Genomic DNA, 14,269 nt, shown 5'->3' with positions numbered 1-14,269 from the left:
CCTCCGTGTTCTTTGTTCCTAAGGTTTTATCCCAATTTATGCCTTCTAGCAAGGCTCATAGTTTAGGGAAGTTGGCTCTTTTGAAATTCAGTGTTTTTGTATTCCCCTTATGTTTCCTATTTGTGTGATTTTATACTGAAGCCAATTGACCTGTGATCACTGCTACCTGAATTGCCCCGTATTTCCACATCCGTGATCAGGTCTGTATTGTTGGTAATCAGTAGATCCAGTAACGCTTTATTTCTAGTTGGTGCATCTACCATCTGACCCATAAAATTGTCCTGCAAGATGTTTAGGAACTGGTGAGCCTTAGATGAATGCGCGGTTCCCTCAGCCCAGCCTATGTCTGGATAGTTAAAATCCCCCATTATGATAACACTTCCCATCCTTGCTGCTAATCCAAATTGTGATGGATCTGTCTCTCCTTCCTCCCTCAGGTTAGGGGGCCTATAGCATACTCCGAGTATTATTTTCCCCTTAGCTTCATCCCTTTTGGATCTCTACCCATAAGGATTCCCCATCCTCCCTAGCTCCCTTAGTGATCTCTCTCATTCACTTGTACATTATTCTTGATATATAGGCATACACCTCCCCTTTTTTTACCCTCTCTATCCTTGCGATAAAGGGTATACCCTTGAATGTTTGCCAGCCAATCATGAGAGCTGTTGAACCAGCTCTCTGAAATTCCCACAAAATCCAAATCCTCCTCGTACAACAGTGTCTCTAGTTCACCCATCTTGTCCGCCATGCTCCTGGCATTGGTGAACATTACACGTAGTTTAGGCCGGTCGCATATTATCCTTATTGAGTGTTCCGAGATTGTAACTAAGACTTGCTACTATACTTACCTTGGGTTTATGTGCTTTGGTCAACCTACCAATAATGCCCCCAATACTACCCTCTGGAATATGTTCCGCACTGACTATCTCTACCTCTGGACCCTCCCCCCATTGCCTAGTTTACAAACCCCTCTAACTTCTTGGTCATCTTCATTCCTAGCTTATCTGCACCCTCCTCATTTTAGGTGCAGTCCGTCCCTTCTATAGTACCGGTTATCGACTGAGAAGTCGGCCCAGTCCTCCAGGAACCCAAACCTCTCCTTACTACACCAGCTCTTCAGCCACTTGTTTACCTGTCTGATTCCAGCAGTCAATTTTACTGTACAAGTTTATTAATTAGGAAGAATCTTGGAGTTGTGGGTAACACACAAATCTTCTTTTAAAATTTTGATAAATGAAAACCTTTTTAACTGTGTGAAAATAGACAAAGCAAAGGAATAAGTATATTTAATAGAATAATACACCTTTGCTAATTTCTCATCAAGAGTGGCCGCCATTTTGCCGATGTCATATAATATTTGTGGAGTTGCTGTAATTTGAGCTGCTAGTGTTCCAGGAAGGTATGTCAGAAGTCTCACCGCATGATTCCGTACTACGTCGCCATAGTCTGGGGGGAGAAGAATTAAGTATGTTAGTTATGTTTTCTAAAATCACAGACAAACATTTAAAACAATCTAGAAAATAAATGTAGTGCAGGAGCCACTTGGTAATGTGAGTTCTCTGTTCTTTGCCTCGACTCCAAGAAAAAATTGACACACCTGGTTGAATGAAAGTTACTGCAAGTGCTTATAAGAACACAAGTATAGATACCTTTTATATCAGCTGTGAATTTGCACCAGGAAATAGAGACAAAACCGTTTACTGGTAAATGAACTCAGTGTATTGGAACCTGTTAGAGTAAATGGTGGTTTGAGTATAAATGAACACACAGAATGTACGTTCAGACACAATCCACTAGACAGTATATTCACTAAGCCAAGGTAACTTAGAATAGAGTTCTATACCACTAGACTGGGATTAATTTAGGAAAGCAGCATAGTCAGCAATAACCAGTGCATGTAAGCATTAACTGTGTGAATGTAGAACATATGTGGCCTCACAATGCAAGATAAACGGGGTATATCTTAATGAAATGTACCATCGTCCAAATTAATTGAAGGAAATAGTTCAGGAGTATGGGCCCCAACTATTGCGGTACATGTACAGGAAATATAGCTAATAATACAAATAACTGGTAAAATTTCACAAAATGTATTCATACAAAAATATCAAAAGGACAACACAAAAACACATGTAATTAAAAAAGTTCAGATGACATGGAATTTCAACATGTTTCGCGGATTTACCGCTTCATCAGTACAAAACATCTGTATATATAAATCAAAATACAAAGATAAATACTATATAGGGGATTTTTACACAATTTAGAAAATGGGGAAGGTGACATAAAGTAGTGGAGCTGCTTACCCGAGCCTCGAGGGGTATATGGCAGTGAAGTAGCCCAGCTGGGTCTCCCCCGGCGATTGGGAAGGTGATATAAACCACCGGCGAAGGTCTAGATAAGGTGATATAGGGATGAAAGATCATATAATCAATGCAAGTACCCATCATAGAAAATAATGTGATAAGTGAACCAAAGGTGAAGGGAACATGCCAAGGTGTGGAAACTCGTGTGGGGTGAAGGATGGGGGGAAGAAAGAGAACAGCCAGGGGAGGGAGAGGAAAGGGGGAAGAGGGGGGAAGAAAGAAGAAGGGAGGGAAGGAAAAGGGGGGGGGGGGAAGGAGTGAATGTCAGCGGGGTGTGGAAAAAACTGGGGTGCAGGAGAAAAGGTGGAAATGATCACCAGGGAAGGACAAAAAAAGGGGGATGGAGTAGGATATGGACCATGAAAGCTCAAAACCAATATGCAATGGAGGTGAAATAGCTAATGATTACTAATGATTACTATGAAACTATGTGGAAACCAAATAGTGAGTGAGGTCCATGAACCAATGAAAAATCAAGATCTGTGAATCAAAAAGTGATAAAAGTGCAAGGCTGAAAGGACTGACATCTACCTAGGTCATACATATATTAGGGTGTATAGCCAAAGGGGTATACACGTAGGGGCATGGAGATTGATGTCCAAGACCTAAAAAGGGTGAAGTTATGGCATCATTGGTAACCAATTCAATAAACTAATGAAAGTAAATTGTGGTATAGCGGTCTAGCGCCATCATAAGTGTGGCCAGACATAGATAAATGTAGGTGCAGGTAGGGCTCACCTGTGATGCTGTGTTCCAGGCTCGTCTGGGTCTCCTGTTGGCCGGGGTCTGTGGCGGTATCACACTGCTGTATAATCCCCTTCAACCCCGTGACGTGGAAAGGCGCCGACGTCGGTGTCCCACATCGTCACGGAGTCAAGGGTCCCGCAGTGTGCACACGCAGGTACCACTGCGCGCCTGCGCACTGGCCTCGGGGCCAGTGGAACAGGGGTGATGCGCACCTGATGCGCGCGCATCCCCCAAGCCACTAGGCTATACCCTGGCGAGGAATGCGCACGGTAAGGTCATACACAGGCCTGCACAGGGGGGTGGGACCTAAAGGTCCTCAGTGAGGCGAGTGCAAGCAGCCAGGGAGGCAGTACCAGAGGGAAAGCCTACACCTGACCACCAGGGAACCTACCAATCGCCGGGAAAATAGACAGAGCCAGGGGGGGTTAACTGCAATACCAACTCAGAGTCAAAGGCAAGAAGTCCAAAAGGCATTGAAAATAAGATAAACACATCAAAAACGTTTACAAAAATCATATGAGAAATATGAATATAGTTAATTGAGCATAGAAATTATTAGAAGGGGATGGGGAAAGCAAAGAGGATTGAATGTCCTCAAATCATAGGGTCCCAGGTTAGGGATACAATCATGGATAATAGATAGAGCAAGCTAGGTGACTAGCAGGAGATTAATTGACCCAAAGTGACAGCTGCACATTAAATAGAGGGGAGGTGACGACCGATCTGTTAAAGGAACAGTTTAAAAGAGCTAACTTAATTCAAGCCTGGAGGGACAGTGGCGTTAAACCTTTCTATCCAAAGGGCTTCTTTTTGTAGTAGTATCTTGTCTCGGTCGCCTCCCCTCACGTCAGCTGGTACCACTTCCAGTGCAAGGAACCCGACAGCTTTGGAGTTATATTTGTGGTATAGACCAATATGGCGGCCAACGGTAGTAAGTTTGCCGTTACTTGAATAATAAACATGATCGTTGACTCTCTGTCTAAACTCCCTAATGTGCAAAGCATAAGGTAAATCATCCCAGTGGTGTCACATTGGGCCAATGTATGGGGAGTAAAAAATTCTCCATTAGGTAACTTAAGAGAAGTGCATGAAAGTATCCATGGGCATGAAGAACACTGACCACATGGAAAGGTGCCGAAAGGTTGAGGAGTGTCAACAGAGTTGAGTTTATAATGTCTGCTCACCAAGCGGTCTCTAAGGGATTTGGCCCTGCAAAACACCAATTCTGGTGTATCACGTACATGGTGTTTGAGAACATGGTGATCGGCAAGAAGGTGCCAATGTTTAGAGATAATATTCCTCAGTTGTTCATGGTGTGCAGAATATTGAGTAACAATTTTAACTGTATTAGTGTTAGTGCTGCGTGGGGAGGGGTATAGCATGGAAGTTCTGGTACGACCAGCTGCCTTATTAAAGGCTCTTCTAAGACTAGTTTTGGAGTAACCCCTCAAAAGGAGTCGTTCACGTAAAGCAGCGGATTGAATATAGAAATCCTCTTCACGTGCACAGTTGCATCGTAGATGCAGATACTGCGCATATGGGATGCTGCGCACAAGAGCTTTAGGATGGGCACTTGTGGCGTGCAGTAATGTGTTGCCTGCTGTAGATTTGCGATTGGTCCCTAGTGTTCCATCGGGATTTTTGACAATCAACAGATCCAGAAATGGGATCTGTGTATTGTCCGAAGTCACCGTGAAAAGCAGATTCATATTGTTGATGTTAATAGCTTCAACAAATTGATTCAACAAGGGTAATGGGCCAGTCCAGACCACAAACAAATCATCTACGAATCTGAACCAGCAGAGTACTGACTCTACAAACGGTGAAAACTGGTCATCAGAAAAAATGGGTCTCTCCCAGGCTCCAAGGAACAAGTTTGCATATGATGGGGCACATGATGTGCTCATTGCAACCCCTTGTATTTGCAAATAATGCTGGTCCTCAAAAATAAAAAAATTACGTGTAAGGATAAAAGTTGGGAGTCGTAGGATAAATTTATTGAGAGGCCATGATGTATGTTCCTGTTCCATCAAGAATGATCTGGCCATCGCGACTCCCTTCTCGTGGGGGATGCTCGAGTAAAGTGACTCGACTTCAATAGCCACGAGGAGGGAGTCGCAAGGGACCTGGATACCCTCAATGTGCTTAAGAAGGTCAGAGGTATCACAAATATGTGATGGGAGACCCAATACCTGAGGTAGTAAAAAACTGTCTACAAACTTGCTGGCGTTGTCAGTCAACGACCCAATGCCAGAGACAATGGGTCTTCCCGGAGGTTGGAAGAGACTTTTATGCATTTTGGGCAGTGTGTAGAAGGTTGGAGTTCGTGGGTGTTTAGGTACCAAGTAGTTAAGGGTTTCTCTGTCGATCAAGTCCTGCCAGAAGGCACCCATACAGAGTTCCCTGAATTCATTGACAAAACCCATAATGGTGGTAGACGAGATGGGTTGATACTAAGTAGGATTGTTTAATACTTGATAACACATAGTTTGATATTGGGTGTGTGACATTATCAATATGTTGCCACCTTTATCCGATGGCTTGATGACGATGTCACAACATGTTTGTAAATGACGAAGGGCTCGTTGTTGGCTGTGGGTCAAATTGGGTGTAAAATCCTGCCAGTTCTTACTTTTGAGATCTTTGATTGATTGGTGTTAAAAGGCCCAGATTGCTGGACAGGTCATCAAGTCAGGGAAATTTTTGGATTTAGGTTTGAATCTGTTAGAGACCTTTAAAGATGTGGATGACAAGGGAGTGGAGGTGATGGTGGTGTCGTGGGAAGCTTCATTCACTTCAATTTGTGAATGTGATGTGTTGTTTATATTGCTCTCATCATAAAGTAACATTAAGTCGCGGAGAGCACGAAATTCCTCCATTGTGAAATATTTAGTACGCTCCGTGAGTTCACGTTCCAAGTTTGTATTCTGATGATTGGAGTCAAATAGAAACTTGTACGTTAAGTTGCGTGCAAAAAGATAAAGGTCGTTGATAGTTTCTGTGGTGTGTATAGGATCAAGAGGACAGAATCCAAGGCCTAATTGTAGGACCAAGTGTTCGTCAGAAGAAAGCGAACATGAAGCCAAGTTTATCACATTCAGCTGTGATGAGTGAGAGTGCTGGGTGGGGGTGCCAGGGAGGGTCTCCGATCAAATGTGTCGATTTTTGTTTGTTGGTGTCTTTTCAGATCCACAGAGGTTGGATCTAAAAAATCACCATCAGTAGATGGTCTTCTGGAATTACCAGAGATTGTTTCAAGAACCTTGGGAATATCCTACTCCATCCCCCTTTTTTTGTCCTTCCCTGGTGATCATTTCCACATTTTCTCCTGCACCCCAGTTTTTTCCACACCCTGCTGACATTCACTCCTTCCTTTCCTTTCCCTTCCTTCCCCCCTCTCCCTTTTCCCTTCCCTCCCTTCTTCTTTCTTCCCCCTCTTCCCCCTTTCCTCCCCCCCCCGACTGTTCTCTTTCTTCCCCCCATCCTTCACCCCACACGAGTTCCCACCCCTCAGCTTCCCTTCACCTTTGGTTCACTTATCACATTACTTTCCATGATGGGTACTTGCATTGATTATATGATCTTTCATCCCTATATCACCTTATCTAGACCTTGGCCGGTGGTTTATATCCCCTTCCCAATCACCGGGGGAGACCCAGCCGGGCTACCTCGCTGCCATATACCCCTCGAGGCTCGGGTAAGCAGCTCCACTCCTTTATGTCACCTTCCCCATTTTCTAAATTGTGTAAAAATCCCCTATATGGTATTTATCTTTGTATTTTGATTTATATTTACAGATGTTTTGTCCTGATGAGGCGGTAAATCCGCAAAACATGTTGAAATTCCATGTCATCTGAACCTTTTTAATTACATGTGTTTTTGTGTTGTCCTTTTGATATTTTTGTATGAATAAATTTTGTGAAATTTTACCAGTTATTTGTATTATTAGCTATATTTCCTGTACATGTACCGCAATAGTCCACTTGCCGTTTTTCTTTTGGTGAGTTTGGGGTGGGGCCCATACTCCTGAACTATTTCCTTCAACTGTGTGAATGTGAATAATATACCACAGTAAGTCCCCTACATACAAACGTTCAACTTGCAAACTTTCCAAGAGGCGAACATATGTTTGCATGTCCAATCGCGTAAAGCTGGGTACACCCAGATCACCGTACCAACAGAGGCAATGTTGGTGCCCAGATCTCCCCTCCTGTGCTATTGTATTCTGACAGGGGGGACTCGCACCCCCCCACCACCAGAACACACTGATCAGCGCCTGCATCCATTGTCTGCAAGCACTCATCTTTGTTGGACTTATGAACAAGTTGGACTTACAAACGAGCTCCTGGAATGGGACTCATTCTTAAGTAGTACTACAAATTCTGGATGGACCCTCTGCACACTGCTATACACCCTTTCTAGCAAAATATGCAATGAACAACAGGGATTTTTAGTTCACACATATTGCAATACATGTTTAAGCTGGCCAATTGCATCAAAGTAATACCTCTTATGGCCAGTGCAAATGCTACAGTGGACATCATGCCAACATGGGGCATAAAGACACAAGGTGGGGGAGAGCTACTAGGTTCAGGTCTGGTCACTGACCTGCATTACAACAGAGAAAAGATATACCTGTGCTCAAATCCTGATAGCTTGTAAATGTATTCTCTCTCATCTTTGTAAGTAGGGGACTTGCTGTATAACTAGTTTAGAGTGCACTCTAGGAGAATGTCTAGGATATAGTGCAATGTCTCCTGAGAGGTACCTCTTAGCATACGCAATAGGTGAAGGTCTCTGCAGCTGTAAAGGGACAGTGTTTTGTCCTAACTCTTTAGCCAGCTAACATTGGGGCGCAATTGTATTGTTGGCACACATGAGAATAGTCTCAGTGTAGCCTGCAGGCAGCAATAAGTCTTCTAGATGGCTGTATGGTCAGTTCCCAAAGGATCAGTCTCTTCCTCTAGCAGCAGACAAAAAAATAATCAGCAGCAGCTCACCAGTCTCAGTGATATTGCTGCTCACCATCTGGTTACACACCGTGATTAGTCCGCTCTCAGCTCTGCAGCCAGGTGACTGTCTGTCAGCACTCCCAAACTCAGCACTCCAGATCCCGCACACCCTGCCGACATGCAGCAGTGATGGTGCACACTAGACAATGATGTACACTCTCCAGGCTCTCCCACAGCAAGAGGAAGCTGTATCCTGTACAGCCTGAGAAAATGCAGCTCTTTCTCCTCCTCCTGGCAGTCTCCCTCTGCGACATACAGTTCAAAAGCTCTTGATCACAGTAGAATTTCTCTCCTCTCTGGTTAACAACAAAATGTAGGGCCACAGCAAAGCATACCTAATCAAAACACACCTTGTACAGGTGTAGCTTCAGGAAAAAAAATTCTTATTAGTTGCTATGAGTTATCTCACTCTCTTTCTTGCAATGTTTATTGAATAACCTCGGTTTATGTAATGGTTAGAGCCCTTTCACACTGCCAGCGCCCGAAAAATGCCCCAGTGTGAAAGGGGTCTTAAGCAGCGCTTTACCAGCATTTTTCGGGCGCTGGCAGTGTGAAAGGGCTCGGGCTTTCACATTGGGATTGCAGATGAGGCTTCTTTCAGGCGCTTTACAGGCGCTTTTTTTAACGCTAAAGCGCCTGAAAAATGCCCGAAAAACACCCCAGTGTGAAAGGGGTCTTAGTCATTGTCTTCTAGTGGGTGAGCTGAATAAGTCAATAACTACAACTAGAGCAGATATAACTGTTATGGGGTCTAACAATCAAGAAGGGGGGGAGCTAATACTGACAGGATGTATAATAGTTTATATAAGCAGAATTTTTAAAGCCTTTTAAATAAGATAAACCATGTAATTGCTGTGAAATAAACTAGTACTCTGTAACTATAAAAAATGTTATTTGTTTCACATATAGAATTAGATTGCAGGTGTATGAGTCCTAGAATTGATATGATATTCACATAATTCGATGACTGATGTTTGAAATTACATTTGTACTAGTCTTACCTATAGCTTCTAAGGACATAACATGGCCACTTTTTGTGAATATAGGATATTGGGTAGGAAGACCTTCCTCATGCAAGAATTTCATGACATAGGTTTGTGCTTCAATGAGTTCTGAGATTTTACTACTTTCACCATTTATAATCTTCAAGATAAATTCATTTCCAGCATCTGTTACATCACTTGTGGTCTGGATATAAAAATTTTGGTCATCATAACTTGGCAGGGGCTTCACTTTAATTACTTGTAGGTCATATAAGTTCTCCACCAAGGTAATAGCTTGAGATTCACTCAGTGCTGGCTTAGTAGCAATAAGTGCATTTTCCGACTCAGAATTCATCTTTCAGCCTCCTGAAAAGCAAGAAAAAATATCCTTTGTTGCGCATCAAAAATATGGAAAGCACAAAAATGTTTTTGATGTTTGGTTAGAGGTTGGTAAACTTTTTATAAAGCAATCGGAAAGCATTCCAAATGCTGGCTAACCACTAACAAAGTAGAAATTAATAAAGTAACTATGGTGTCTACCTTAAAACCACTTACTAACCAATATCGAATAGGGCAGTTGGAGTGAACACAAGCTGTTATGAGCACTCTATGTATGCCTATGGGGTTAATTTACTAAAACTGTTGAGTGCAACATCTGGTGCAGCAGTGCATGGTAGCCAATCAGCTTCTAACTTTAGCTTGATCAATTAAGCTTTGGTAAATATAACAAAAACTACAAGCTGATTGGTTGGTATGCAGAGCTGCCCCAGATTTTGTACTCTCAAGTTTTAGTAAATCCATGCACCATAGGTTCCAGGTGAATCCTGGGGGTTTGAGATTCTTAATCATTGCAAATGTATTTACAGATTTCATTCTGATTTCTGGGGGGGGGGATATATTGGGGGTTTAATTTCTTTTGAGAGTATTTTGGTTTTTATTCTATGTTGATTCTGCCTTTTATTTCAGGTTAAACTGCTTTTGTTTTCATTTGTTGTGTGCGTTTTTTTTTCTTGAATTTTATTTTATGTTGATGGGGATTGTTTTTAAGTTTGGAGCATTCTCTTGTTACTGACCATCCCTTATTGGAGCTTCATTTTGTTTCCCGCATGCCTTTGCATTGTTTGAAAGAAGCAAACAAAGTGCAAGAACAGTGTACATGCCGCTGGCCGAATTTACACTGCTGTATCCTTTGCAGTATCTTTTTAAAATTTTTTTTTTTTGTAGCAAAAATACCTCTCTATATTCTGTCTCTAGTACATTTTGGCAGAATGTCCTTGTTTAAACCTGTCCTGCTGCTGGCTAATTTTACACTGCTGCATACCTCCCAACTTTTTGGATGGGAACGAGGGACACCTATTACCAAAAGTATGTAGGCATAGTACACACCCCCTGCCACGCCCCTTTAAAGGAAAATTCTACAAAAAAATGATTAGTTAAACCCCAAGTGCTTATTTTTTTACCAATAGTATTCCTTTTCTACTGGTTTTTGAAATTTACAAGTGCAGCAATTTAAACATTGGATGAAAGGTTTAGCACTGGGAAACACTTTTTGAAAGATAAAAAGTGCATTTTATATACAACTATATAGATATGATATATACACATGAGGAGGAAAGAGGAACAGAGGGACTTTGTTCCAAATAAGGGACAGTACCTCAAAATCAGGGACAGTTGGGAGCTATGCTGCTGTACTTTCTGCATTACCTTAATTGTTCTTGTAGAGGCCCAACCTCTTTGCCTTTGGGCCTAGCCTTGCTATGTAAACCCCCCCTGGGTGAACAGTGTATATTGAACGAATTTTAACAAACTTTGTTGCAGATTCCTACCTGTTTCTGCTTTGAAGAAATAGCTGTTTGTTTAACCTTCTACTGTGAGTTATGATTCTGAATGGGAGGGTCTGATTCATTATAATCAGCTGGTGCACTCTTAAGTGTTCTTAATCATTTTTTAACTAATTAACCCCTAGGGAGTGTTTTATCAAAAATGTTATGTCTGTTGCATAGGATGCCTAAAATATGGCTTACAGTATACATTAGTGCAGACTTCTGGGAAAATCAGAGAGCCAATCACACTGAAGCCAATGACATTTTTTAATGTGTTCTATACGCCAACAGTATAAAGAATGTTACAGAATTTTTTTTTATAACGTTCAATTACAATATGGCTGGTTTAGCAATTGTATATGCCGTATGTACCAATCCTGATGACTTCTGGCACTCAAACTGAACTAGTTAACACCTTGACTTCATGTAGAATGCAGTATGGACACCAACAACACACTCACCATTGTCCAGCATAGGAAGTGGGTCACCCAGTAAGGTACTGGGGGAAACCTCAAGTTTTTCTAGGGCAAAAGATCTTGTAGTCTCCACATAATGTCTAGCAGAGGTCAGATTAAAACACAGATCAACTGAGCGAGCTCCCAACAGCTTGAGGAACTGTCTGTTCTGCAGAATCAGACTTAAAAAATAGGCAAGAGAATACATCTATTAGAAGAATCCTCCCAGGAAAGGGTAAAGGGATTATTCCCATCCTGGCCCAAATCTAGTACGGTATGAGTGGGAGGTAAATAGTGATCACCTGCGAGGTACTACTGTAGTAGCAGATCAGGAATAGGTCCTTCCACCCCTTTCAAGGATTTCCTGTGCCAGAGGCATCAGAAAATACATTTGTGGGCAAAACCAAATTAACACCATTTCTTAAAGGGAAAATAATCAAATATTTGTAAGCACTCCATGCATATAAAAGTCATTATGCCCATGCAAGTTGCAAGGTTAGATTCAAGGGTTTGGATTTGAGATCTTTAGGAGATTGGATCTACAGTGACATGGATTTACAAATCTGAGTCACTGCCAACAGGGGATAAAGAGTCACACCTAGTTATCTCAAATTAACAGCTGTACAGATGTAGAGAGTCCAACTGTCTGTCATAAATATCCATAAAGGTAAGAGCATTATCAACCTGTATGGCATGCTTGTTAAGGTGAATGACTGGTGAGTCCTCAGTGGGCAGAGGCCCTTTATCAATCAATTCCCTTTCAATGGGAAAAAGCTCCTTTGCATTGTCAGTAAGAACCCCATGATTCCAAAGATTGTTTCCAGTCCTCCTAGAGGAAAATTTTACATATGGAATGTATTGGGAAGACCTTTGCAGTCAAGCTATACAAGGAATAGCAGACTGATCCTCCAAAAGCAGGGTAGAACATGCTTCTGATTATTAAACCTGAATCATCTGACATTTTCTGAAATACAGCCTCTTTAGAAGTAGACTGTGATGATTTTGAATCTGAGTCAGAGTAAGAAATAGGGGCAGAAGAGGTGGAGGTCCAGTAGGGTCAGAACATTATTCTGTTGTGTCAAGCATTAATCAATTATTTGTGCAGAAACAAATCTGTAATGGTTACTGGGGATTTTGTGGACACATGGAAGGTCTCAGCCTCTCCCTGTGGAGCGAAGAAGACACAAACAAGGAAGAGACTATAGTAATATGAGTCACAGGATCTAGGTTACAGGTGTTGATTCTCTTGTGGGAATACAGAGAAATTGCCCCTAAAAGAAATGGAGAAGTATGGACTGAGGTAACCCTATACAGTGGGACTGTCCTGCTTTTAAAAGATATGTTGCACCGTGTAGCAGAAAACTTCTTGTCCCAAAAGGAGGCAAGGCCTTGTGTACTTGCCAACCTGAGCTGCTGATACTGAAGAGAGTTGCAGACAAATGGATGTGGTCAAGTCATTGTAGGTGGACAGTGGAAAGCGGCCAGAGGCTGGTTGATCCACAAAGCACTTCACACATGGAAACAGCAGTAGAAAGGTGCTTCCTCTAGGCTGAATGGTGGGAGAAGGAGCGTGCACTCCTCCTAGTGGATGGAGTCTGTGCTGTTTTCTTAGCCTTAACTGTCACTTCTGTAAAATGCCAGTGTCAGAAATGTTAAAAAACTTCTTGTCCCAAAAAACTTCTTGTCCCAAAAGGAGGCAAGGCCTTGTGTACTTGCCAACCTGAGCTGCTGATACTGAAGAGAGTTGCAGACAAATGGATGTGGTCAAGTCATTGTAGGTGGACAGTGGAAAGCGGCCAGAGGCTGGTTGATCCACAAAGCACTTCACACATGGAAACAGCAGTAGAAAGGTGCTTCCTCTAGGCTGAATGGTGGGAGAAGGAGCGTGCACTCCTCCTAGTGGATGGAGTCTGTGCTGTTTTCTTAGCCTTAACTGTCACTTCTGTAAAATGCCAGTGTCAGAAATGTTAAAATAGTGCCAACTGTGAGGTAGCTCTCAGTGCTTGGACCCAACTAGCCATACTCACTATGGGAATCTGCAGAGACTGAGTCACACCAGAGGCTGTGACAAAGCTTTAGGTCTGGAAAGAACTTTGTGGCTAACACAGCACACAAAGGCCTCAAAAGCACCACAATGCAGAGTACAGTTTCCGAAGATCATGTTCCAGGCTAGCTCTGTAACGTCTAGAAGCCTTCTTACAGATTAAGTTTTCAAAGACTGGGTTGCACCAGTGGCTGTGCCATAGCTCGAGATCTGAAGAGCACTCTATAGCTAAAACAGTACACAAAGGTTAGGAAAGTGCAGCAATGCAGCATCCAGTGTCTAAAGGTCATATTGTAGACTATACCCACAATCCTCCAGTCCAGCAGTTCCTGGGTACGGCCTCCAAAGCTATTGCTGTGGAGAAGCTGATCCACATAGCTGCTGTGTAGACTAGCTCAAACAGTACTATCAAAGTCTTGACTGAGGTCACAAAAAAAAAAAAAAATATATATATATATATATATATATATATATATATATATATATATATATATATATAAACTTCAACCTCCGCAACATCTCCAAACTACGTCCCTTTCTAACCAATGAAACCACAAAGCTCCTGATTCACTCCCTGGTTATCTCTCGCCTTGACTACTGCAACTCCCTCCTCATTGGCTTACCTTTAAATAGACTATCCCCCCTTCAGTCCATCATGAATGCTGCTGCCAGACTCATCCACCTTACAAAGCGCACAGTGTCTGCTACCCCTCTCAGCCAATCCCTCCATTGGCTGCCACTTGCCCGACAAATTAAATTCAAAATACTAACAATAAGTTACAAAGCCATCCACAACTCTGCCCCCAGCTACATCACTAGCCTAGTCTCAAAATACCAAC

The 14,269-nt window shown here is 42.3% G+C and overlaps 2 protein-coding genes across 3 annotated transcripts in view; one reads left to right on the top strand and one right to left on the bottom strand.

Annotated features, from left to right (window-relative positions):
• LOC141131547 (long-chain fatty acid transport protein 2-like) overlaps window positions 1–14,269 on the top strand; it is a 352,210-nt gene that overhangs the window by 226,509 nt on the left and 111,432 nt on the right. The window lies entirely within an intron of this gene.
• The window catches only part of HYKK (hydroxylysine kinase), a 32,419-nt gene that overhangs the window by 14,389 nt on the left and 3,761 nt on the right, over window positions 1–14,269 (bottom strand). Inside the window, exons 2-3 of the mRNA XM_073618932.1 lie at window positions 9,127–9,474; window positions 1,304–1,446 (exon numbers count right to left, since the gene is read on the bottom strand). Coding sequence (XP_073475033.1) covers window positions 1,304–1,446; window positions 9,127–9,463 — 480 coding nt within the window. The 5' untranslated portion in view covers window positions 9,464–9,474. The remainder of the gene's footprint in view (window positions 1–1,303; window positions 1,447–9,126; window positions 9,475–14,269) is intronic.

The sequence above is a fragment of the Aquarana catesbeiana genome, linkage group LG03 (genome assembly GCF_042186555.1).
Source record: "Aquarana catesbeiana isolate 2022-GZ linkage group LG03, ASM4218655v1, whole genome shotgun sequence".
NCBI classification, from domain to species: domain Eukaryota; kingdom Metazoa; phylum Chordata; class Amphibia; order Anura; family Ranidae; genus Aquarana; species Aquarana catesbeiana.
This window is presented reverse-complemented; position numbering and strand designations above follow the sequence as displayed.